Source organism: Pyricularia oryzae, chromosome 1 (assembly GCF_000002495.2).
Source record: "Pyricularia oryzae 70-15 chromosome 1, whole genome shotgun sequence".
NCBI classification, from domain to species: domain Eukaryota; kingdom Fungi; phylum Ascomycota; class Sordariomycetes; order Magnaporthales; family Pyriculariaceae; genus Pyricularia; species Pyricularia oryzae.
Window position 1 is genome coordinate 2,288,279 of NC_017844.1, and position 22,408 is coordinate 2,310,686.

Genomic DNA, 22,408 nt, shown 5'->3' on the forward strand with positions numbered 1-22,408 from the left:
TCTGCAGGGCACGCTGAGCAATCCGTGCCTGCCAGGGTAGCCGGCTCGAGTGGTGCTGATCAATAGACCGCTGCGGGACCCGTGAAATCAAATTGTACTGGTACAGTGAATGCAACCGAATGGAACCTACATTGATAAGCGACCATTAACCTTGCACCACCCGCAGTCTTTGGCTTTGTACTTCGTACAACTACCTACCTACTTAATTACTGCGCATGTTCGCATGCTCCGTGTGCAAGATTTGTCCAGAAAATATTTGTTGCATCTGCATGCATGTCTTGCCGGTTTGCACATTACTTCTTGATCCCCTAGTTTAGGTGCACCCGAGAATCCGAGTCTTCTGACGGGCCATGGGAACCAGCTGCCCCTGCCAGTCCGTTGAGCCTAGCGCATACCGGGGGTTCTAACGATACAAACCCGTTCGGGTGGTTGCAGAAATCATCTGCAACGACTTGGGAGAATAAAGGCACGGGCTACAGATTTGACATGGGCTACTTCGTAGCTCTGGACAGTCAGGCAACTGAGGTAAGGTGATGTAGACCAGGTCAAATCTTTTGTTCGTCGGAAATTGTCTCGCAGTCGCGGCACTTTGAGATGGGTTTGGTCTCGTCCCATTGATGCAAAGCAATACTGACTTTCTAACAAAAAGATAGACTGGGTCTAAGACTTAGGCACAGATCCATCTAGTCTCTGTCTGGTACCAGAAACCCGCTCAAGGGTGGTGGGCAATAACAAAACATATCTTGTGGAGAGGCACGACGACAGGCCAAAAATATTTAGGACGATTAAGCATACACTCGAGCCGACAGCGTATGGTTAGTTGGCATCAAACCCACAGGCACCACTAGGCCGTCCGCATCTCACAATTTCCCTGCTAGCACTCGCGTGCTCGGACGCATCTCATCAGAGAGGATCGAATTTCTTCTGAAGCGGTTGCAGTATAGCGTATTCCGGAGTAGGTCAACGACAAGGGGTAGCAGCCCCAGTAGACTTTAAGGTCGCCCGGCTTGCCTTTTGTCGCGCCGCCCCGTTGCGCCATGTTCTCAGAAGACCGAAACAGCATCCCAGCGGCCTTCATGGCTGCCGATCGTGGTGATAGTGCAGCGCATCATTCCGGTCCGGCGGGTGAGCTTAAGCGGGACCTCAAACTCATGAGCAAGATCCCTAGAATTCTGCCTCATGAGCGCGTCTTTCCCATCCAGATCGGCTCCAAATTGTTCAAGCTCTCTGGGGCGTCACTATCATCAGACGGTAAGACATCTAATCGTAGATGCCTTCAAGTTTGTGCGAACCCATAATACTGACGAAATCCCTGCTTGTAGCTCCATCATATTTCTCTCAATATTTTTTATGCCAAATGAAAGCGGCAGAAGAAAATGGAGACGACGTTTGCTCGTCTATCCGCACCCTCTATATTGATCGGGATCCCATGACTTTTCAGGACATTGCTCTGCATCTACAAGGCTATCACGTTCATCCTCGGGATGCCACACACTTTGTACGGCTATTTGCTGATGCCCAGTTCTACTCTCGTAAGCCCCTGTGGATTTGGAACTCGTAGAGGCGAAATTAGTGAGAGAGCTTTGCTGACACGCAAGACCACTATCAAAAGTCCCCAAGTTGATATCACAACTCTACGAAGAGCCCATATTTATGACCATCGGCCACCGAGAGTTCCAAATCCCACGCGATCTCTTCAAGGACCCCGGGAACTCTCCCAACTTTTTCACCCTAGGCTTTGCCATCTTCTTCTCCTCCCCGGACGACCTTTTCCCGGGCCTGGACCGCAGAGACCTCATCCGCCCGCCCTCAATCCTGCCCCCCTCCGTCCCCCACCGCTCTGCGGACACCTTTGAAGAGATACTCCACCTGCTACGTGGCAATCCCGTTAACGTCCGCGACGAGACGCACCGACAGACTCTCCTCCGCGACGTGAGGTACTTCAACTTTAAGGGACTCGAGCAGCGTCTTATCTCCCACTGCGCCTCATACAATCAGCTCCGAGCCCGTCACCAAATCCTACTCCGCGTCGAGGACATCTACAAATCCGGCATCAGCGTCTACCCCGAACCACCATCTGCCGTAGATTCGGCTCCGTCTCACGGCTGGGTAAATTATGCGCGTCCGTACTTGGGCGACAAGCCCGCCGAACTGGTCCTGCAGATCGGGGGTAACGCCTCGCGGGTGGGACCACTGGAAATCATCTTACGGGACGACTTTGCCCCCTTGCCCGACTCCACGGTCTACACGGCGCAGTTGGAGTTCTTCCTAGACGCCAAGAAACGAGTCGCTCGCCTCTTTGATGTTGTTGGCTCGCTACTCAAGGTCTCGGTGGTACAGGCGGATCAGCTTGTCGCCATCATAGACAAGGACGCGGCGATAACGCTAGACGGGAAGCCCTTCACTGGCCACCGGGACGCCGATGACCTGGCGGACATTGACGTCGACGCACTGACGGTGGGCACGGATGGGCCAGCCCGCAAGAGGAGAAAGACGGTTGCCTCTAGGCAGCGCCCCGGAATCGAGACGGCTGGCTGGGTCATCCGGACCGGGCAATGGCGGTTGCGGACGCGCTGTCTGCACGGCACCCTCGAGTGTCTGTTCGTCGCGGTCAAGCTGGAAGCATTTTCATCGGAGCACTCGAGTAATTCCATGGCAGAATTTCTTTGACTGAGAATTTTCTTTCATGTGGGATCAAGGTCCCTGGAGAGGAGTGAGAAGAAGGCACAAAGAAACTAATTTCATGATGCATATCTCAGTATCGTATCGTATCGAAAGCCAGTTTTAATTATATTCCATCAAATTAAACTGAAAACAAACATGTCTTGAGCGATTAAATGCGGCTCTTTAATAAGCGTGTGAGAGTGGCAATACACAAAGCTGGGATTTGTATCAAAACTCCGAAACAAAGCCGCGAAAAGAACAGAGACGGAATGGGTATGAGAAGGTTTCATGAAAAGAAAAAAAAAGGCGTAGACCTTTCTCTGGCCGTTTTCCCCTGCCCAACCTCGTGCCGTTCCCAAAACGCCCCCAAAAATCAAAAACCAAAGCTAAATCAGGATATTCGTACAACTTTGTACCTCCTTATATTTGCATGTGTGCAGAGTGGGCGCTGCAGTCGAATATGTCTGTAAACCCAAGGTGGACAAAGGGACAAATCCCCAGTATGTTGTATACGGGGTGCGCTGTTTGTTGAGATATTTTATAGTTTCAAGGCGGAAAACCTGCCGATTTGTGAGAAGAACAGATTTCGGTTCACGTCCTGGGTCTCTTCCTGATGCTGTTGGCAGCACTGCTTCCGACACCCACACGGCCTACAGGTGCGCTAACATCCCTTCTTTCGCCCAAGGGCAGCTGTTGCTTTTTGGGTGTTATGGCACCTGCCATAGCGCTACGTGCCCGTCCTCTGCGCTCCCTGATTTGTGCCAGCGCCTGCTCACGGGTCATCGTCGGAGTCAGGGCCGGGTTGTTCACATCGAATGATGGACCACTGGTGTCGCGTCCCCGCTTTCCATTGCCGTTGGTCAGCGATGAGTTCGAAGACGACGATGAAGATGATCCGCTCGATGGTGTCCTCTGAAGGGCCATAATGCGCTTCGCCAGACTAGGGTCGGTGGTTTCCTCGCGTAAAGGTACTTTAGTCGTCATGGTCGTGGACTGGACCGAATAGTGCGTCGACGATGTATGAGGGCGGACGCTTGATTCCCGCATGCACAGAGCCGGCGGGCTTGGGTCTCGTCGTTCGGGTTCTGGGGCCCTGATTTCAAAATCGGCGACCGGTCTCGGAGATGGCGGGGCTGGACTTGGTGATGGGCGTGTAGGCATGATGGTCTTGTCAAAGTCATCAACCTCTGTTGGCGTAGCAGTTCGGGTCTCCTCCGCAGGAGGCGAGTTCAAGTCAATTGTCATGACGGATTTCTTGGCGACTGATTGAACTGATTCCTCAAATATCACACCAGGGATGGTAGGGACATGAAATGTCATGGGTGGCTCTGCTCGATGTGGCGCGTCGAGGAGAGAGAGAAGTGACGCCCTAGTCTCCGAAAGCATGGCGAAAGCCGGCGGGTCCAGGGATGGCGTTCTTGCGTAAGCCTCTGGACTCTTTTTCAGAGCAGCAGGAGTGTCAGGAGTAATAGGCTCTGCCGTGGCCTCGGCGACATCCTCGGTCTCAGGGGCCGGAATCGACGGCGCCTCTAGCGCCTCCGCCTCCTCTTGCGACACTGTGCGGAAGACGCCCTCCTCCGGTACGAAAATGGTGCTTCGCCTCGGTCCCGATCTTATTTTGAGATGCTCGATGCGGTTTTTCTTCTGGGGAGACGCAAGGGCGGGTTTAGCAGGGGACCTGTGCGAGAGAATGCTCGACCGAGGCCGCGACTTCATGCATGGACACATGCGAAGCTGGCACTCGGCCTTGAGATACTCGATATGGCCTTCCGCTCGATCGGCCCGCTGCCTCTCCAACTGCAGTAAGAAGGATAACTCCTCCAGCTCAGCCTCGTTGGCTTCAGATGTTCTGATTTCAACCGGTGGTGGAGAAGATGACAATCGTTGCCTCTTTTTCTTAGGGGATGTGAACTCGTCCTCCTCCTCACCCTCTGTTGGTTTCGACTTTGGGAGTGGCAACCGACCTTCTGCCGCGATTCGGGCGACGTCCTCCTCCGTTTTCGCCAATGTCTTGAAAGCATCACGTTCCTGCCTGATGACATCGCACTCCTGTTCCAATATCTGGATGCGCCCTTGTGCCTCTTCGAATTTCTCTTGAACCTCAGCAATGCCGTATCGAGCACTAAAGGCCTCCTGCTCTCGGTCCTCCCTTCTCTGGGATTCCTGGGCTAGGCTTTCCTCGGCTGTCTTGGCTGCAGCGCGTGCAGACTTGAGCTCCTCCTGGAGTTTGACGATGACGCTCTGCAACTTGAAGGTTTCCTTGCGCGCGCGGCGAATCTCCTTCTCCCAGAGAGCCTGGGTATGCGCGTGTGTTTCTTTCGCGCGACCATAGTTTTCCTGTCAATGATTCGCTGAGCGTTAGTAAACATTGTTTGTTGGTGGATGGAAGGATTTACTGCTCGTGGGCAAGGTATGTTATATGCGTACCATGACAGTCTCCAGTCTCTCTCCGACCCTCCTCTCTCGCTCCTTGCCCTCGTCTACCTGTTTGCGCAGCAGCTTCGCCTCATCGCGATGCCTGCGCATTTCGGCCTCCGCCTCCTCGCGACCTAGCATGGCGCGCTTGAGTGCCGCATCGGCAGTCTTGCGTTCCAGCTGCTTGGAGTGTACGGCAAGGTTGTTGAACTGGTTGATCTTATCATGGACTGAGCTTTCGCGGGAGTGGTCACGGCCAGGCGTGTTCGTCAAAGACTGCTGAAACGGCGATGCTAGCGACTGCTCGCGCTGGTGATTAACACGATCTGCCGAGGCTGTTTGGAGTGGCGTGCCGGGTGAGGGCGACGGTGGGCAACCCGATGTCGGGTCCATGATTGTTATCGTCGCAAGACTATACTCATAGGGTGCGGAATGTTGTACTTTGTGGGCAGGTGCCTGGCGCTGGATTTGCTTTGGTGGGATTTGTTTTGTTTGCCGCCCTCTAGTAACTGTCCGTTGGGGATTATGAATATGTCTATTTTTCCCAGAAACCTTGGTGCTGACTTGGTGATAAAACACAGCACGATATAGGCCTGGCAGAGACAAGTCAATGGAGAATGGAGTACGACGTGCGCATGCGATCAATGTAAGAAAGTGGCGTGGCAGTGTGGCCTGGTCTCGCTTTTTTTGGGTAAGGGTCACTCACGAACGATAGTGATTTTCAGGTTTGCCAAATAATGCAATGTTTACTGCGGAGCTCCACTCCAAGGAAACCCGTCACTGTGGAAACGGCGACCTGTGTGGATGTGGGGGGTCTGTGTCACGTGAAGCACGCATACACTCACTCACTACCTTGCCTACTATGTAGGTCGGTACTATTATTAGTCTAGTGGAGTGTCTATGATGATTTTGCACCCCGAGTTGCAGAAATGGATCATGTCTGTGTCTAGAGTGTTGCTGCTTGAACTCGGATTGCGCCTTGTTGATGATGTGCTCGCCATGGTCTAACTTTAGTTTTGGCGATACCATACCGTACGTCTCTTCAGCTCCATGAACAACCAGGCATGATCCGCTCCAGCCAACCCATTAGGACGGATTGGGCCCACCCTCGGGTATTCAGAATAGCGTGAATGGAAAAAAGAAGAATAGATGAGAGCTGCACCAGTGAAAGGATTGTTAGTTGGTTGGGGTTGGCTGGTGAAAGAAGGAGAAAGGGAATCACAAAGCACAGGTACGTCACAGAATCTCGACAGTACAACTGGCTTAGAAACAGACATGAAGCTCCCTCAGTGTAGTCACCCAAGTGATAATCTACTATAGGTAGTTTAACAGTTGTTCGGCTACTCGGATCTTTGACGGGTCCTGTGGGGTGTTTTCGAACCTGTCCCATCCAATATGCCCACGGCCAATAGCATTAAGCTCTTGAAATGTTCATTTACGCATATCGGTTATCCACCCATACACTGTATACCTACTTTGAATATAGATAGACACGCTTGCTGCATCTCATGCACTTGTGCATTCGTTGGAGGACCACGTCTTGTTTTGCTTTGTCAGACAACTGGGCCGGATTCTGACTCGTGAGGCAGTGCAAGGGCTGCCGGCTCGCTTGCCCAGGTGATCCTCGGGAGTTTCTATGCCAAGACTTGATCGCTTGACACGCGTCGATCGCAATCCAGCCTCTTGTCGGCTATGCAACTGAGCTTAAGGTATTTTGAAGTTCTATGGATTTTCAAGGCTGGTATCTGGGGACCGCTGGGATCGTACGAGGCATGCGTGTCCCTTGCTCGAAGGTCGACGGCGGGGGAAGCCGAATTAATGGGGACGAATCAATCGCTGTACAAAAAAGAGGTCGAGAATTGTGTGCCAGACGATGCCCAACAGCTCTCGCTGAAGGGTATAACACACTGATCGTCTCAGGTGATGACATGTCCGAGTTGGTCAACCATTATTGATACTGGATAGCCGCCGGCAGATGGTGAGATATGGTTGTGGCATATCAGGAGGGAGCCAGCGTCCAGATCTAAAAGCGTAGGTGGCTCGTCTGCGGAGCTGTCATCACTGGCTGCCTCTAATGGCCTGCCTGTGATACCAGGGTAGCTACCTGGCCAAACAGAACAATGCATGTAACGCCCCTTGATGACCAAACCGCCATGTGGAAACAAAGGCCGTTGTGTTTCCAAGATCTTCCAGATATATCATCAGCCAATCCCAGTTGCCGACCAATAAGAAACAGAGAAACATTCTCAGCTTTTTTTTTCTTCGTGACTGCTTGCGGCACACAGAAGCCGGGATCTGGTGATCCGCTCGGCAAGCGGAAGTGGCTTGAAATAATTGAGACAAGGAGTCTGCCCGCGCCCCTCGATCTCTTTTTTTTTCTTTTTCTTTTTTGCTGTTTCTTTTTGATGCTTTGTTTCTGTACTTTCACATCATGTTCCCGAGTCCCGATGTGCCTGGTCTGCCGCCCGTGTTTTCACTTCAAGTCAGTATCGTTCAATCAAGATGACGTCGTTTAGGCACATGGTTTTGATTTGCATATATTAATTATTATTTCAAGGGCTCATGCTGGTCGTGTCACAGTATAGTCAGTCGTTCGCAGTCAGACAAGAGGTAAACCTGTTATTACGTAGATGCATCGATGGCCCTTGGTCAATCAAAGGGCTGTGGATGCATGCTCCTGTGGCGAGTGAAAAGCCCATATGAAAGGGTTAGCACAGATTTGACGTCTGGGTAGGCACGACAGGTCGTACGGGATAGTGGGAGCTAAGTGAGACGTTGTCGAGCGTCAGCCTTGTTTCATCCTCATCGCATGATGCACATCCGTGCCCCATTTCCCCTCGGAGTCTGGGTCGCCTCAGGGTTGTCCTTACCCCTTGGGAACAAATTTTTTTTCGTTAGCTCAATTGACTGGACCATGTCGAGGGGCATGACCCCACCTTTTCAAGGTTTTCATCCTCTAAGAGCTTAAAGACTTTAAGGAGTAAGGTAACCTTACTAAAAGCAATCTAAACAACGTCTCAACCCCGGAATTTCCCAAGTCCCGGTTCCCCAGCTTCAACTCGCACCAACCAAGCCTTTGCCAGGACGGCGCTCTCAAGTCCCGATATCAAAGCCTACGTACACTTCATACTTGCAATACCAATCAGCCTGTGGCTATGCTACGCCTTGTTCCTGGCTACTGGCGTTTGATTGGGTATCTCATGACGAAAACATTCGTGTGTTGTGATACATGAAGGTTGATGTGTACGAAGTAGGTGATCTCTTTGAGGCTGAGAAATTCCGTTCCCAACTAGACTTGACAGGCAAACAGACATGTGTCCTGAAATTCCGTCACATCCATGTCTTATTCTGGCTCTCTATGCCCCCAATGTTATCTCACTTTCCTTCTTTCTGTCGAATCAATTCAATGCAGTGGCGCTAAACCGACTGGTTTGCGCTTGCCTACCTGTACAACTGACAGCACCATGTCAATCGCTTTTAGCTCCCCGAGAGAGCATGCCACTTGAGAATAGTTGTGTTTATCTTATTGGTGATTTTCACCCTGATTGAAGTTGTATCACTAGGTAGACTAGTATGCAGCGGCCTGTTCCAAAGCCCAACACACGTCACGCCCATTTCCATCTGGACAAACATCCACCCCTTTTTTTCTTTTTTCTTTCTATTGTTCCTCGCTTCAGCAACTTCTTTTACGGCTAGGTTAGGTTAGGATATCGGCACAGCAACCTTTGGGTGCCCTCTTCCTCGTCGATGGAGACGGTGGAGTAGACAGGGCTGCGGTGACGGGTCAAAACACCCACACCCCTACGGATTACCTTGATGTTTCAAGCATCCGTCTTCATACCCCTGCCCGGCGCCCGACATGGGGGCCTCTGATGGGGCTGTCTCTAATTTGGTGATTCTTGGCGCAGCCGGCTTAGCTCTTCCCAAAGTTCCCATATATTCATGCCATCTTCCCTCCTTTTGAGGTGTTCTTGCTCTGATCTTCCTTCCCAGTCTCCATCATCCAGAGATCCATCGTTTTTTCTTCGGCTCATCTTTGAAATTTTAATTTTTTTCTTCAAAGGCTAGTCCTTACTGTTTGACGCGCGAGCCGCCGATCGACAGCTTCCTTCTACTCTATCCTCTTTTGCAAACAACACGGTCTTTCGACGAACCATCCACTACTTATTATTTTTTTTCCGAAGGTGTCAACCGAAGAAGTTCAATTTTAAACTTCAAAATGCAGTTCGCTACCGTCGCTCTCGCCGCCCTGGCAATGTTTACTGGTGTCGATGCCCAGCAAGTCCACGCTGTCCGTGTTGGCCAGAACGGCACCATCTTCTCGCCCAACAAGATCACCGCTCGTACTGGCGACATGGTTCAGTTCATGTTCATGGGTGGCAACCACACCGTTACCCAGTCGCCCTTCGACGACCCTTGCCAGCCCATCAGCAAGACCATGAAGAACGTGACCGGCGTCCATACCGGCTTCGTTCCTTTCGCGGCTAGCGCCGCCATGGGAAAGATCCCCGTCTACACCATTCGTGTCAACAACACCAACCCCATCTGGCTGTACTGCGCCACTGGCCCTCACTGCAAGAACGGCATGGTCATGGTCATTAACGAGCCGTAAGTACTTTTTCTTTCTTTCTTTCTTTTCTCAAAAAAAAAGGTTTCTGAATCTTTGTATTGAGAACCTCCTTGCTGACTTCGCGTCCCTCGTCATAGTACCAACCCCCAGCGTTCTCTGGCCGAGTACAAGAAGGCTGCCTCCCAGATCACCGGTGCCGCTGGTGTTCCTGGCGGTCCTTCTGGTGGCCAGTCCGGCACCACCCCCAGCACTGGTGGAACCGGCGGTGGCAGCACGGGTGGCAATGGTAGCACGGGTGGCACTGGCAGCGGCACTGGCACCGGTTCTGGTGGCTCTACTCCTGGTGGCTCCGCACCTGGTGCTTCTGGCAGCCCCGCTCCCGTCCCCGCTGCCGGCTCCATGGTTGCCCCGAGCCTCGGCCTTATTGCCCTGGCTGCCTTCTCTTACCTCTTGTAAGCAGACGGGACGCCTTTCTCGTTCTGGGGTGGTCAATAAAAGCCGCGCCGCGGGCTCCAAGATGAAGCGGAGCGTTTGGTGGGCCGTACTAGGCCATAATTCTTGGATGGGGGCCGTCGCGATCAGCGAGGCCGGTGGCTATCGCTTTGGACATGTCAAAAGAGTTCATTGATTCTTGTGTGTCTATATGCCCCGGCTAAAGGCGCTTTGTACATTTGGGGCTTTGGCCTCCCTTTTTTTCTTGCGCGCCCATACCCACATAAATCTTGCCCGCAGCGGTGTGTGCGTTTATTACTTTTAGTGACTAGCATTTTTCGAAGTTAACGATGGATTTTTGAAACTCAACTCCTTGGTCCCATTCGATTTGTTACATCGACTCAGTGATTTGCCGATGCCACATCTGCACTTTTTGTTTTTCACTGTCAGTCATTCAGACATGGAAACTGACACCAAAATGCCCAAGCTCTTCCAAATATCCACGAAGTACATCATGGGGCATTTGTCAACTGTGAGGCCCTATTCTGTAGAGTCTGATATAGCATCGCATGACCGTCAACGCTGTTCCTATCGATGCTGCAAAGATGGGATGAAACACTAATTCAAGGTTTTCAACGGTGCGCTGAACTTGTGGTTTTTTTTTTTTTTTTTTTTTTTCTCGATCTTTTGTCCACTTGCCATCTGATATTGGAGTCGTTCTAGGCATGAGATGGATTTATGGTCACCTAGCGGACAGGCACATTGATAGCGGCGAGCTGTGGTCATACGACCGTTGATGTAATTACTGTGTTAGTTGGCCCTTTGTTTTTCCTTCTCACGTCCAAGGGTACCATGAGCTGCTTCTCACGAAACAGTCGGCATCAGTTGTTGTATTCAAGGTTAAGTCACAAATAAAACTGTCTTAATCGACATATACTACATACCTAAAGTAGGTATCTAGAAGGGCTTTCGAACTATAAGATGATACATGAACGAAGGGCTACTGATTCGGAAGAAAGGATGCCCCGGGTAAGGCTTCCAACGCAAGGGACGGGGAGCGACAATGCTGGATAACCCACCTAGTATATACATTGTTCAACCCGATCGAGACGGTACACAGACGGTCCATATGCATCAATTTTGTTGTATACCCATGTACATAGGTATTGCAGTGGGTAGCAGTACTCTATCAGCTCGCTACCTTACTTGCTGTTGTGCACATAATCAGTTGTCAGCAGCCTATATTTACAGACATGACACGATCACGTCTGATTGTCTCGCACTGAAGCCCGACATACTGCTGTTGTGGCCCATGGTATCATGTGTTCTCAGAACCGCACTGCATATGCATCGATGATTATAAAATCCACCAGCAACCTCTGGCATGTTGATTTCAAAAGGAAAATTTTTCAGAAGCACAAACAACAGCAAAACAGAGAATTTGCCAAAAAAAAAAGAAGAAAAAAAAAAGAAAAACATCTGGTCAACTGAAATCAATCATCATGGGATGCTGCATGAGCACGAGCCATGAACCATACATTCAGGAGTACGAGCCAGAAGATGAAGCTGGGATCGAGTTAGGCCAGTGAAGGAGGAGGCTCCCATGCCTAGGCGGGAACTATGATCAAGATTCTATGGCAACCATTAGCTGGGAGACATTGCTGGGCCTCGGTGTGCTGGACAGGTCAGGGTAACGACAGGGTACTTCATATACGCTGCCAACATCACGACAGGCAGCAAGAGCGCAGTCTTTGATCGTCTGAACCCCAAGCACAAGAGCTGTGTTGCGGAAACATTGGGTCAGAGGACGTCGTACAGTACATAATGCAATATGCTAGTAATGTTGTGGCTGCATACCCAGGTAGGTACCTACCTACCCTAGGGTTGTAACTTGAGCCTGCAAATTTAATGATTTACGCATGCACCCCAAAACGACAGTGCCTCCAAAGAACCCCTTTAGATTTTTGACGATACGCAGGGCCACAAGTCACCAATCAACCTATTGCCCGCCCGTGCCAGCGTTCGTCTTATTCTTGTCGCCGGGAATCTTCCTCTTCGGCCTCCCCTCCTGGGCCTGCTTGCACAGCTTCTTTTTCGGCTCCTTTTCCAGCCAGTCGAGCCGCCTCTTGACGCGGCCGACGTTTCTATACTTTTTGTGGTTGCGGAAGAACTGGACCCAGTGCTTCAGCGCGTCGTGCAGCTTCCTTTCAGCCTCCTCGCGCTCCCTCTTGCGCATCTCCTCGAGCTCCGCGGCCGAAAACTGCTTGTTGACCTCGGGGTCCTCGAGCGGCAGAAACATCTCCTCGACGCCGCGCATGTCGGCCGTGCGGTCCTCGGCGAAGCAGCCTGTGACGTAGGCGCGCGAGGCGTCGACGCCGGCAAAGAATTGGTACGAGCCGCCGGGGCCGTAGGTGCGGCGGTTCGCGGAGACGTCGTAAATGGTGCCGTTGATGGCAATGTAGACCGGCTTGTTCTCGTCCGAGCCGTCAAAAGCAGCGAGTTCCTCGGGCGTGATCCATAGCGGCTTTCTCTACAAGGGAGCCACGGCGTGATTAGCCATACAAGCCTTCAAGGGATTTAATTTATGTGAGAGGCAACATGTGAGATCCCCAGGCAGAAAACCAGCTTACGAATGGGTTTGAGATTGAGTCCAGGTGCAGGTATTTCATGGGAACTTGGTAGCCGATCGAATAGGTCTCGCCGCCAGTTGCCAAGTAGCTCAGGCCGCAGTAGGCGATCGTCAGACCGACAGCGAGGCGGAGGAGATCCCACCAGGGATAGTAAACATCTTCCTCGTCCTCGATCTCCTTCTTTGTTCGAATCTTTGTGGTCGACGGGTCAATCTTTGTCCATTTGGCGTCAGGTGCCGGCTTCCTCTGGCGCAATTCTCCTTCGTCCGCCATTGTGTTTTTTCTCTCTTGTCCTCTCGGTGCGAGTCTAGACAATGCGCCGGGCCTGACCGACGTCCCGGGCGACGGGGAGGAAATAAACAAATGTAATAAGCTCGAACGAGCCAACAGAGAGCACAGCTCAGATGGGGCGAAATACAAATAGCAAAAGCAATAGTTAATCAGGGAGGGAGAAAACGCCAGAAGAAGAATGATACCGTGGCCATCACGGAATACAATGTTCCACCGACAGGTGTGGCTACGCACAGTATAATTTGGGGAAAGCAACGTGGATGATAAGAGGGGGTTAGGGTTCTTACACAGCACATCACATCAGGGAAATATCGGTCGTAGGCGTTCGCGATCGCGAACAACCAGGTTGGTGGCCAATATATAGAACCAAATGAAAGGAAGTTCGAAAAAAAAGTGTTATGGCCGTATCCTTGATAATTGAGATTGGTTCTGATTCATTCATATCTACCGGTAGATTCATTAACAGAAATTCGATGTAAAGAGGCGCTCGTCTTTCGCATCATGTCCACATACTGTACTGTAACTGTACGCCTTTTGGTGGTAGGTCCCCACATGTACACATGTAGGGAGACGGACGCGTTGTAGCGCTTCAGTTTTGTCCTACAAGTAGCGTAACAAAAAGCCCAAAAGGATATTCAAACTGTGACCAGGAGTGAAGGTAGCTGGTCCCAACCTACTGTTAAGCGAATAGAGGGCTCTCAAGGCTGGCCGCAAAGAGGTCCATGCTCTGCATGTTCTCCAAGATCCTCCTGTATCTAGGTAACAGGTGATCTTCAGAAAGGCATCTGCTGAACGCACTACATGTAAAATCTATAGAACCGAGTAGGCTCCGGAATTTCTCAGAGGTCTAGTAAAAGCTGCGGCGCAACCTTTTCCAGGTCCTCAACCTGCAGATGGTGATACCGACATGTCAATGAGTTGTTGGCGTCGAGAAGTTTCCAAGGCCAGAAATACAAAGCTTCCGACAAGCAAGGATATAATGGGAATCGATAAAATCTCACCTCCAAAAACCTCCCATTCCTCTCAGCCGCCGTCCGCGCGATGGCCTCTTGAACAAATATGTCAAAGTACCTCGCCACGGCCGCGTTGGCTTCCTTGGACACGCGCGTCGTGTCTTTGTCAAAGGCCTCGTGCAGAAGTCTGCGGAGCAGCTCGGGCGGTATCCTCTTAGGCTGCTCGTCCTCGCCGTCCGAGGCAAACTCGTCTACGTCCTGGTCCTTCTCCTTGTCTGTAACTCCAACCATCTCGACGTCCGACGAATTGTTTCCTCGTATCGGCTCGTCATCCTCCGGCTCGTCCTCATCGACGAGCTTGCTTCTTGACTTGTGTGCAGCAGATGTCTTCTTGGTCGTGGCGTCGCCGGCGTGGCTTTTTGTCCCGGTCTTGGAGGGTGGCCGACCACGAGGCTTGGAGCCCGTTGCTGTAGACTGTTTAGGCGGCATGTTGTAGAGAGGGGCTCTCCGGCGGCTAACAGTAGAACAAATGCGACTTGTGCTGTGGTAAATGTTCTTCAAGAGCTTTGGCCGAATTATTAACAGCGATTGACCCTGTTTCAAGGATGCAAGCGATAATGACAAGGAAGGCGTTAGTCGATATTTGTGTTGGGATTTGTATGTTTGCTTTTGACTGGACGCAAAGACGCGTCTGCTAAAGATTATGGGTTTTTTTTCGACATCTAACAAGATACCGTAACTGAGCTGACAACTTTGGATGCTGTTTGCTGCCGTTGGCCCAATTGACGATTGATGCGACCACCGATATTCACTCAACAATGGCATTTCCTCAGGGACCAGTGGTAATTAAAAATCATTGCATTTGACCGTCATGATCTGAACTGTCACCTAAAGAGATCTATCAAGCCGCATACAACCCAAGAAAGCTGGTAGGAGAAGAAGTTGCAAAGTACAACAAGGGAATTGCTCAAAATTTAATAAATTACAACGGTCGATAGAAGTCGGCCGGGCACGGGGTAAATGCCAAAAGCCCCGCTAACTTTTTACGCCGCGAAGCTCCCCAGCTGTCATGGCAAGAGATTGCTTCTCAATCTCCGAGTCGGTGTCAGCACGTCACGGAACCTCCCAGCTCACTTTCTCTCCACCACACACCCCCTGTGTTGGCTCGGCCACACCCACTACAGCGGGAGTATTATTGAGCCAACATGCACTCCTCTCCACAGCCAGACCAAAGGGTAAGGCATTTAGCCCGATCCACCCTTGAAGGCCTTGCCGAACATGATGAGCTGGAGCTGGTCGTAGATCGACAGCACACCAGCACCGGCGACACCGCGGAGAATGTTGGCACCGGCACCACGGAAGAGCGACTTGACACCCTCCTTGGCGACGATCTGCTTGAAGGCGTCGAAAGAGCTGCTGTACTTGACGGCCTCACCAGAGGTCATCATCATACGACGACGGACAGTGTCAAGGGGGTAAGAGGCGATACCGGCACCGGTGGTGACGCACCAACCGAGGGCGAACGAGGCGAAGAAGTTGGTCTCAAGCGAGCCAGTCAGGAGGACAGGCTTGATGGAGTCGTACATGCCGAAGTACAGACCACGGTAGACGACGATACCGGCGACGGAAGGACCGAAACCACGGTACAGACCGGCAATACCGTCAGAGGCGAGAGTCTTGCGGTAGACGTCGACGAGACCGTTGAACTGACGGTCACCGCCACCCTTGGCCGACTTGGCGTCGTTGGCCAGACGGGTACGGGCGTAGTCGAGGGAGTAGACGAAGAGGAGCGAAGTGGCACCAGCGGCCTGGAAGCTGGGTTAGCACTAGTCAGATAGATTTAAGGAAACAGTGTATTCTACTTACACCACCGGAGGCCAGGTTACCAGCCATCCACTTGGCGTAGCCGTCCTTGTCCTTCTTGTAGCCGAACATGGCCTTGAACTTGTCACGGAAAGCGAAGTTCAGGGCCTGGGTGGGGAAGTAACGGATGACGTTGGCAGTGTTTCCACGCCACAGCGACATGACACCCTCAGCCTGGCTGGTGCGCTTGAAACAGTCGACGATACCATCGTAACGGCGGTCAAGACGGCCGGCGCGGATCATCTCCTCCTGTGTGTCTGTTAGCATTAGGTCCAGTGCTTGACATAAGTCATCACGTGACGGCGCCAGTAATCTGAGCCCGTGGCGCGAATTCTCTGCAGGCATTGAAGATAAGATAGAATCGGATGGATTTTGTCACGTACCTGGTTCTGGACCAGAAGCTTCACACGCTCGATGGGAGCAGCGGCGGTCTTCGAGACGGCGGCGGAAACACCACCCACTATTGTTACTTGTTAGGATCTTGATCTGTGGTTCTTAGGGAGGAGCTATATCCCAAGTATCTTGCTTGCGGAGCGCGTCGATCAACAGGGACTGCTGATGGAGTAGGAAACGTACTCAAAAAGTCGACCACGAAGGGCTAGAATTGAAATCATGACAAGTCAGTACGATGATTCCCAGAGGTGTGTTGATGTGTAAGAGGGTCGAATCAAGCTAGGTGGAAAGCTTCCCGAGCTCAACCGGCCAAAGTTGATCATCGACGCCAGTGTATCGAGGTCAACTCAGCAATCCAAATCAAACAGCAAGAGATGAATGCCATAGCATTGCATCAATTGATGCCATTGAAAAGACTGAGAGTTGTGATCTGATGTACTGGCGACAATATCTCGCGTTGGGCCTAGGAGTGCTGGGTGTCGCAACTGGATAAAAACGTGGCAACTTACCGGCATGCCCATGATGCGGATGTCTTCTTTGCTCGTCATCTTTGCGACGGTTCAAAGCAGTGCTCTGAATATCTGAATTGAGTGGAGAGGTTTTTGCAGAAAGAAAGGAAATGCAAAAAGGCCAAGTGGAATGAATGGTTCAGAAGATGAAAGAGTTTAGGAGAGACAGTGTTCTCTGCTCGGGACTTTATGGGAAGCTCGACTGGAAAAATTCGGGACAAGGATCAAATTTTGTCTAGCACGGCCCCACAGCCCCTGCCGGGGCAACACCAATATGTGGCTCGTGCTCCCAAATTCGCGCGCCTACAATCCGACCCGCCCCGAACTAGTAGCACCTCTGTAGTTGATTTCCAGGGGGCCACGCCGTCGCTGATGCCGACCAGCCTCTAGGTGGTTACATGAAATGGAGCCTTTTTGCTTTCCTGTGCCCAGAATGAAGGACCCCGAGAAAAGATTTTTCATGTTTTAAATGCCATATTTACGCCATTTGGATCGGCAACCATTGAAAACGTAAATTTCATCCCCTGCCTATCAAGGTATAATTGATATCAATGCGACTTAGCTGTCGACTCTCCTTGACCAGCATAATTCATCTTATTATACCCAGCTACAAGTAAAAAAAATTTGCTGTGCGGGCCGTTGGTTATTGGGTCCAGCTATCTCTTGGTAGGTCCCATCGACGTCCGGGCCAACAGCGGATATTACCTGCTGGGCCTCTTGAAATAATACCCTACTCTGCCGGGGAAATGTAGTCAGTAATCCGGTGGCTTTCTGGAACTGGCGAAGAATGCACAAGAAAGTCAATTCCTGTCGAGGTTGGCAATCGAGTCAAGCTTCTTGGTATTGATTATTAACTCATGAGCGAGGTTTTGAAGGCGCCAAGTGCGATCGTTTCATAACTTTGCCCGGTTTCCGCAAAGAAAAAAAAACCTGTAACTTACATGTGCCATTTGCTTGCAACTCGAATCGCCACCGTAGGTTGCCATCCATGCCAATTGGCGCCTGCTGTTTAGGGACCAGGAAGGCTGGGCATCCCGAGCAGGACGCCGATTGGGTGGGCTGACGCAACCTTAGCCGAGAAAATTGCGGCTTTTGGAATCGCTTGAAGGCAACTGAGTACAGATGGATGGGTGTCGACGGGGTTGCCGGTTTTCACCCTCTACAACTTCCCACTACGTCAGATGGCCACAAAGCGGTGATCTGGTACATGTATATACGCAAAGGTAGTTGAGTAGGTACCTAGGTATTTATGTACCTAGAGGCTTCAAGGTAGGGAATAGCCAAGTGGCAGTAGGTCGGCCTCCAAGCCGTGGCCAGTTTCCTTCGGCGATACATTAGTCCTTGAGAAGCCCAAACGCTCTGGTTCGTCTCAGCTGCCCGTATCAATCCATTCAACTTTTCAAATCAAGAAACCTACCCTGTACCAGGAAGTCATCGGTAGCAAAGAATCCACGGCTCGCACAAGTCGACTCAACTCTTATTTTCGAAGCCAGTACCAGGTCTAGGTAGTTCACAAATAGCCTGCTCGTACTAGACATTTCGTCTGGCCTATATGCTTGCATACTTCCGCCACTGACAACTTGACTTTAATTCCCACTTCGCAATGCTGCAGAAACACGCAAGTGATTCAGAATGTTTTGTTTCGTTTTTGACTAAGGCATCATGACCATTCCGTGCCATGCAGTCCTCAAGACAGTGTAGCCGTCTATATGGGGGCCTAGTTGGGAGATAAAATCCTCCCTGCCTTATGATACACCATGTGCCAAAAGACCAACTCCTAAAGATGTGAAGCCATAACCCATCCGTATCCGTTGTTTGCCCTGAGCATGGGCTAGAATGGAGTCCCTCGCGCCTGGAGTTCCCCCTCACAAAAAGCAAGCAGTCGTGGAAAGTCGTGAAAATGGAGGTGCTTATTCGGCAGCGCCAACGGCCCGGGCTGTTTAAAGTCAATTGTGTCAGTCGCACTGCCTAGTTTCGCCTCCAAGGATGCAGCCCTCTGCCCACAAGCGTGCGGCGATTTTGCTGTACATGGATTGCAACATACTGTAGATCTTCATCTTGCTGTGCGTGACCACGGGCTTGATCTGGCCCTTCTCCTCCAGGTCGGCAAGGCACTGGCGAGCCAGCGAGCCGTTGATCTTTAGCCTGTCGACGAGAGTGGCAATGGTGACGAGGCGGTACGACTGGACGTCCTTGTAGAGCTTGTCGGAGGTGGTCTTGTCCAGGAGGACGGCGTGCTGGGCCTTGTCCTTAACCTTTCCCTTGGACCACTTCTTCTTTCCTTTGCCACCAGCGGGAGCCATTTTGTCTAGTTGTTTTGGTGGTCGTTGATGAGGTTTGGCGGTTTGCTGATGTGGTGGGAAGTGAAGGTCGTTGAGCTGGTCGGTCTGCGGAGGTCGATTTGTGCGAAGACGAAAGCCTTGGTGAACCGCAGCGTTCAAATCCACACTTGGGCAAATCGAGGGGCTCCTGCCTTGAGCCCTAAAAAATTTGGAGGCTCGCCCAATCAAAGCCCTCGACGCACGTGGGCCAGCCCCACCGCGCTTGGTGCGGCCACGAGATTTGGCAACCAGCAATTTACAACCTCTGCGGCATTCGACCTTAAGACAAAAATCCGCTACTCCCAGCAAACCATTTCGTCCACGACCAAGTCGCCTAGAGTCCTTTCACGGTCGGTCAGATTCACCCAGCAAACATGTCTGACAACGGAGAAATCGAGGTCGAGGCCGTCTCGGGCTACCAGGTCCTGCCCAAGGATGTTGTCGCCGAGATTGGCAGCATCAAGCTCTTCAACAAGTGGAGCTATGAGGACGTCGAGATTCGCGACATCTCATTGACGTAAGGAATTTCTGGTTATTCGCCCGTCCGACTGTCTGCCTGCGTCTTTTTGGCTCCCTGGGTTGGTTTTTTAGAAAGAGGGGAGATGTTTGGGTTCATGACATGCATATTACGAGGGGCAGCCAAGGGCAAGAGAGAAAGGAAGCCAGCACAATGCCTGGAACAAGACGCAGGCAACATGAGGCAGGAAACTCACGATGCGAGCAACCCAAAGGCTGACATTGGACATCTGCTTTCCAGAGACTACATCCAGATCCGGTCACCGGTCTACATCCCCCACTCGGCTGGCCGTTATGCCGTCAAGCGCTTCCGCAAGGCCAACTGCCCCATCATTGAGCGTCTTACCAACTCTCTGATGATGCACGGCCGCAACAACGGCAAGAAGCTGATGGCTGTCCGCATTGTCGCACACGCCTTTGAGATTGTGAGTTGTCTTGCGAAGGCCACAAAAATGGGCTGCCCTGGCGATAGCATAGGCTAACTAGGAACTTTTCAGATCCACCTCATGACCGACCAGAACCCCATCCAGATTGCCGTTGACGCCATTGTCAACTGCGGCCCTCGCGAAGACAGCACCCGTATCGGCAGCGCTGGAACCGTCCGTAGGCAAGCCGTTGATGTTTCGCCTCTGCGCCGTGTCAACCAGGCCATCTCCCTCCTGACCACTGGTGCCCGCGAGGCCTCTTTCCGCAACGTCAAGTCCATCGCTGAGTGCTTGGCTGAGGAGTTGATCAACGCCGCCAAGGGCAGCAGCAACTCGTATGCGATCAAGAAGAAGGACGAGTTGGAGCGTGTGGCAAAGAGCAACCGTTAAGGAAAATTTCCTTTTTATGTGGATATGGGGACGGGCGCAGAATCGGGCTGCTGGGTCTGTTTTGCTATTTGGCAATCGGAAAGTTCTTTCTCGGGGTTTATGTCTCTCATCGGAAAGTTGCATTTGCGCGTTCAGGCTTTGGCAAAGGTGGATTGCGGTTTTTTCTCCAACGGCAATCTTTGTCACATAGGGCTTATCTAAAAAAAAAAAAGAAAGGCTCCGCTCACGGGAGGGCGAATCACGAAGACCATTGAATCAAATAACTGTGCTACGTTCCTTGTTGCTGTCTCCCGGTGTGTGTATACTTCAGTTGCTCTGACGCCGGATAGGTCTATGTTGAGCTATCGATGTGGATTTTGCTGATGTCCCTACGCTCAGCCTCCAGTTAGGATTCGGCGGTGACCAAGCTAAGTCGTTGTCATTTGCCATCTCCTACTACGTTAGAGTAACGGTAGCAGCGTTATCTTCATCGGGCATGGTGGTGTTGTCGTCATCAAGAGACATGTTGCCTCCTTCCATCTTCTTCAGCACGTTGTCCAGCTTCATGGGTTGGTTTGGCTGGGTTGACGACCCTGAGCCAGGGCACCAACGCATATTCGGCCAGACGCCATCTGTGATCGGGCCCTTGCAGCTAGATGCCTTGACAGAATTCACCTAGGGATCCTTCTCCAGGTCTTCCAGGCGGTTGAACATGCCGACGTGAGGGATGCCTTCTTCCCACCACTCACCCATCTCATCGTCGACTTTGAAACCAAACTTTTCCCAGAACGGGACCACCTGCTTCTGAGCATGGACACATACGAGGCCATTCCACCTCAGTAAGGACATAGGGTCAGCTGCGTTGGCGGCCGCTACTTCTACCGCAGACATGTTTTTGTTGCTAGCGATTCAGGAGGTCAGCCAGGCATCCAGGCTTGATCACGCAAAGGCTTTCAAGTTGTATGCTTACGGGTTAAAGTACGTCGGATGGTCCCTCAGAAACTCCAAGGCTCGCCGCACTAGTAGACCACCGATGGACAAACCGCGGGCATTGCGAATGACTGCCAACCTCCCAAGCTTCACAAAAGGCTCCTGGCCATCATGAAGACTAGTGGGCCGGTCAGGCACGTCCGGTCGATATGCAGCGATCCTCCTCCTCTCGTTTGTCGAGAGCGACCGCAGCGCCTGCAGATCAGCAGCGCCTGCACCCTCTCCCGGCGTGGCGATACCCCGCGTCGGCGCCAGCTCGGCCTCGTTCACCAGCTTGCCGTCCAGGTACCTGCCGCCTGGTCTTGGGTGAGGCGGGTGGGGAAACGGGACGCACCTCAGCGTACCGGTCGGTTCCGCACCGGACTGTCCACCTCGCGATTCATGCATCTGCCCTGCGTCCTCCCCGCCGGTCTCGCTCTGCCTTATCTCCCCTGTGCTTGCATAGGTGACCCAGTGGCAGCTGCGCGGGTCGTCTTCGTCCATCTCAAACTCGAGACAGACCCCCTGCTCACGCACAAAGACCTCCTCCCGGACCTTCATGGCATCTATGAAAGTCCGCGGGATGGCGGGGGGCTGCTCGCCCGGGAGCTTGTTGCGGTCATAACCGGTGTAGTCGGTCGGGCCCTGGAAGCTGCAAAAAGGGGTAGGGGTGGCCGCCATATTGGGATGAATTGGGCGAGTAGCTGCCGATGCACTAGTTCCAGAGTAGCGTGTTTATTGGGGAGATTTACCGGCAGTTATAATGACTTGTCTACTCTTTGGATAAACTGGAAGAGTTGAAGTCGGACGAATATGTACCAAAGAGATGCGTTGTTTTCAAAATCTAGTTCTAGCTCTAGTTGTTCTAGTCGACTTTTCGTGAAACAAACTTGTTGGGTGAAAAAGTCTTCAAAAGATGATTTACAATCTCTACCTATAATTCTGTGCATTTTGCACAGCGGTACCTACCTAGTAATCTAGCACGCTAAAGAGGGGTTGTGCCTCCCTGGCAGAGCCGGACATAGATTGGAGTAAATGGAAGGAGTAGACTGGAAGAATGTAAACAATGATCAGGCCTAGCGGTCAAG

General features: G+C 51.8%; 10 protein-coding genes across 10 annotated transcripts; 3 read left to right on the top strand and 7 right to left on the bottom strand.

Moving 5' to 3' along the window:
* The first annotated feature begins 150 nt into the window (after positions 1-150).
* MGG_06651 (uncharacterized protein) lies at positions 151-2,843 on the top strand. The gene is made up of 4 exons (XM_003709309.1): positions 151-525; positions 650-1,251; positions 1,323-1,532; positions 1,613-2,843. The coding sequence occupies exons 2-4, from the start codon at positions 1,038-1,040 to the stop codon at positions 2,668-2,670; spliced, it is 1,482 nt and encodes a 493-aa protein (XP_003709357.1). The 5' UTR covers positions 151-525; positions 650-1,037; the 3' UTR covers positions 2,671-2,843.
* On the bottom strand, positions 2,726-5,762 carry MGG_06652 (uncharacterized protein). The gene is made up of 2 exons (XM_003709310.1): positions 5,092-5,762; positions 2,726-5,001 (listed from the first exon to the last, which is right to left on the bottom strand). The coding sequence occupies exons 1-2, from the start codon at positions 5,470-5,472 to the stop codon at positions 3,256-3,258; spliced, it is 2,127 nt and encodes a 708-aa protein (XP_003709358.1). The 5' UTR covers positions 5,473-5,762; the 3' UTR covers positions 2,726-3,255.
* Positions 5,763-9,046: 3,284 nt separating this feature from the next.
* On the top strand, positions 9,047-10,450 carry MGG_06653 (uncharacterized protein). Its single transcript, XM_003709311.1, has 2 exons — positions 9,047-9,687; positions 9,787-10,450. The coding sequence occupies exons 1-2, from the start codon at positions 9,299-9,301 to the stop codon at positions 10,103-10,105; spliced, it is 708 nt and encodes a 235-aa protein (XP_003709359.1). The 5' UTR covers positions 9,047-9,298; the 3' UTR covers positions 10,106-10,450.
* A 1,075-nt stretch (positions 10,451-11,525) lies between these two features.
* On the bottom strand, positions 11,526-13,236 carry MGG_06654 (uncharacterized protein). Its single transcript, XM_003709312.1, has 2 exons — positions 12,712-13,236; positions 11,526-12,611 (listed from the first exon to the last, which is right to left on the bottom strand). Exons 1-2 carry the CDS (start codon positions 12,982-12,984, stop codon positions 12,081-12,083), a joined length of 804 nt encoding a protein of 267 aa, XP_003709360.1. The 5' UTR covers positions 12,985-13,236; the 3' UTR covers positions 11,526-12,080.
* Positions 13,237-13,399: 163 nt separating this feature from the next.
* MGG_16148 (uncharacterized protein) lies at positions 13,400-14,819 on the bottom strand. Its single transcript, XM_003709313.1, has 3 exons — positions 14,004-14,819; positions 13,516-13,889; positions 13,400-13,446 (listed from the first exon to the last, which is right to left on the bottom strand). The coding sequence occupies exons 1-2, from the start codon at positions 14,778-14,780 to the stop codon at positions 13,842-13,844; spliced, it is 825 nt and encodes a 274-aa protein (XP_003709361.1). The 5' UTR covers positions 14,781-14,819; the 3' UTR covers positions 13,400-13,446; positions 13,516-13,841.
* A 7-nt stretch (positions 14,820-14,826) lies between these two features.
* MGG_16149 (ADP,ATP carrier protein) lies at positions 14,827-16,934 on the bottom strand. Its single transcript, XM_003709314.1, has 5 exons — positions 16,721-16,934; positions 16,395-16,416; positions 16,202-16,278; positions 15,822-16,067; positions 14,827-15,763 (listed from the first exon to the last, which is right to left on the bottom strand). The coding sequence occupies exons 1-5, from the start codon at positions 16,757-16,759 to the stop codon at positions 15,200-15,202; spliced, it is 948 nt and encodes a 315-aa protein (XP_003709362.1). The 5' UTR covers positions 16,760-16,934; the 3' UTR covers positions 14,827-15,199.
* A 516-nt stretch (positions 16,935-17,450) lies between these two features.
* MGG_16150 (uncharacterized protein) lies at positions 17,451-18,155 on the bottom strand (the record flags this gene model as incomplete). The annotated part of the gene is made up of 3 exons (XM_003709315.1): positions 17,451-17,497; positions 17,662-17,821; positions 18,138-18,155. 3 exons carry the CDS (start codon positions 18,153-18,155, stop codon positions 17,451-17,453), a joined length of 225 nt encoding a protein of 74 aa, XP_003709363.1.
* A 42-nt stretch (positions 18,156-18,197) lies between these two features.
* On the bottom strand, positions 18,198-19,187 carry MGG_06657 (40S ribosomal protein S25). The gene is made up of 2 exons (XM_003709316.1): positions 18,765-19,187; positions 18,198-18,656 (listed from the first exon to the last, which is right to left on the bottom strand). Exons 1-2 carry the CDS (start codon positions 19,021-19,023, stop codon positions 18,631-18,633), a joined length of 285 nt encoding a protein of 94 aa, XP_003709364.1. The 5' UTR covers positions 19,024-19,187; the 3' UTR covers positions 18,198-18,630.
* Positions 19,188-19,290: 103 nt separating this feature from the next.
* On the top strand, positions 19,291-20,713 carry MGG_06658 (40S ribosomal protein S5). The gene is made up of 3 exons (XM_003709317.1): positions 19,291-19,558; positions 19,799-19,982; positions 20,055-20,713. Exons 1-3 carry the CDS (start codon positions 19,416-19,418, stop codon positions 20,370-20,372), a joined length of 645 nt encoding a protein of 214 aa, XP_003709365.1. The 5' UTR covers positions 19,291-19,415; the 3' UTR covers positions 20,373-20,713.
* MGG_06659 (uncharacterized protein) lies at positions 20,576-22,258 on the bottom strand. The gene is made up of 2 exons (XM_003709318.1): positions 21,322-22,258; positions 20,576-21,252 (listed from the first exon to the last, which is right to left on the bottom strand). The coding sequence occupies exons 1-2, from the start codon at positions 21,999-22,001 to the stop codon at positions 21,027-21,029; spliced, it is 906 nt and encodes a 301-aa protein (XP_003709366.1). The 5' UTR covers positions 22,002-22,258; the 3' UTR covers positions 20,576-21,026.
* Positions 22,259-22,408: the final 150 nt, after the last annotated feature.

Coding starts and splice junctions, on each gene's coding strand:
- MGG_06651 (XM_003709309.1), top strand. CDS start 1,038: ATGTTCTCAGAAGACCGAAACAGCATCCCAGCGGCCTTCATGGCTGCC. Junction 1,252..1,322: donor GGCGTCACTATCATCAGACG/GTAAGACATCTA, acceptor CCCTGCTTGTAG/CTCCATCATATTTCTCTCAA. Junction 1,533..1,612: donor TGATGCCCAGTTCTACTCTC/GTAAGCCCCTGT, acceptor CACTATCAAAAG/TCCCCAAGTTGATATCACAA.
- MGG_06652 (XM_003709310.1), bottom strand. CDS start 5,472: ATGGACCCGACATCGGGTTGCCCACCGTCGCCCTCACCCGGCACGCCA. Junction 5,002..5,091: donor AGAGACTGGAGACTGTCATG/GTACGCATATAA, acceptor AATCATTGACAG/GAAAACTATGGTCGCGCGAA.
- MGG_06653 (XM_003709311.1), top strand. CDS start 9,299: ATGCAGTTCGCTACCGTCGCTCTCGCCGCCCTGGCAATGTTTACTGGT. Junction 9,688..9,786: donor GTCATGGTCATTAACGAGCC/GTAAGTACTTTT, acceptor CCCTCGTCATAG/TACCAACCCCCAGCGTTCTC.
- MGG_06654 (XM_003709312.1), bottom strand. CDS start 12,984: ATGGCGGACGAAGGAGAATTGCGCCAGAGGAAGCCGGCACCTGACGCC. Junction 12,612..12,711: donor ACTCAATCTCAAACCCATTC/GTAAGCTGGTTT, acceptor GCTCCCTTGTAG/AGAAAGCCGCTATGGATCAC.
- MGG_16148 (XM_003709313.1), bottom strand. CDS start 14,780: ATGCCATTGTTGAGTGAATATCGGTGGTCGCATCAATCGTCAATTGGG. Junction 13,890..14,003: donor GGAATGGGAGGTTTTTGGAG/GTGAGATTTTAT, acceptor CACCATCTGCAG/GTTGAGGACCTGGAAAAGGT.
- MGG_16149 (XM_003709314.1), bottom strand. CDS start 16,759: ATGACGAGCAAAGAAGACATCCGCATCATGGGCATGCCG. Junction 16,068..16,201: donor AGCTTCTGGTCCAGAACCAG/GTACGTGACAAA, acceptor ACAGACACACAG/GAGGAGATGATCCGCGCCGG. Junction 15,764..15,821: donor GTAACCTGGCCTCCGGTGGT/GTAAGTAGAATA, acceptor CCCAGCTTCCAG/GCCGCTGGTGCCACTTCGCT.
- MGG_06657 (XM_003709316.1), bottom strand. CDS start 19,023: ATGGCTCCCGCTGGTGGCAAAGGAAAGAAGAAGTGGTCCAAGGGAAAG. Junction 18,657..18,764: donor CAGCAAGATGAAGATCTACA/GTATGTTGCAAT, acceptor GACTTTAAACAG/CCCGGGCCGTTGGCGCTGCC.
- MGG_06658 (XM_003709317.1), top strand. CDS start 19,416: ATGTCTGACAACGGAGAAATCGAGGTCGAGGCCGTCTCGGGCTACCAG. Junction 19,559..19,798: donor ATTCGCGACATCTCATTGAC/GTAAGGAATTTC, acceptor TCTGCTTTCCAG/AGACTACATCCAGATCCGGT. Junction 19,983..20,054: donor TCGCACACGCCTTTGAGATT/GTGAGTTGTCTT, acceptor GGAACTTTTCAG/ATCCACCTCATGACCGACCA.
- MGG_06659 (XM_003709318.1), bottom strand. CDS start 22,001: ATGGCGGCCACCCCTACCCCTTTTTGCAGCTTCCAGGGCCCGACCGAC. Junction 21,253..21,321: donor CATCCGACGTACTTTAACCC/GTAAGCATACAA, acceptor CTGAATCGCTAG/CAACAAAAACATGTCTGCGG.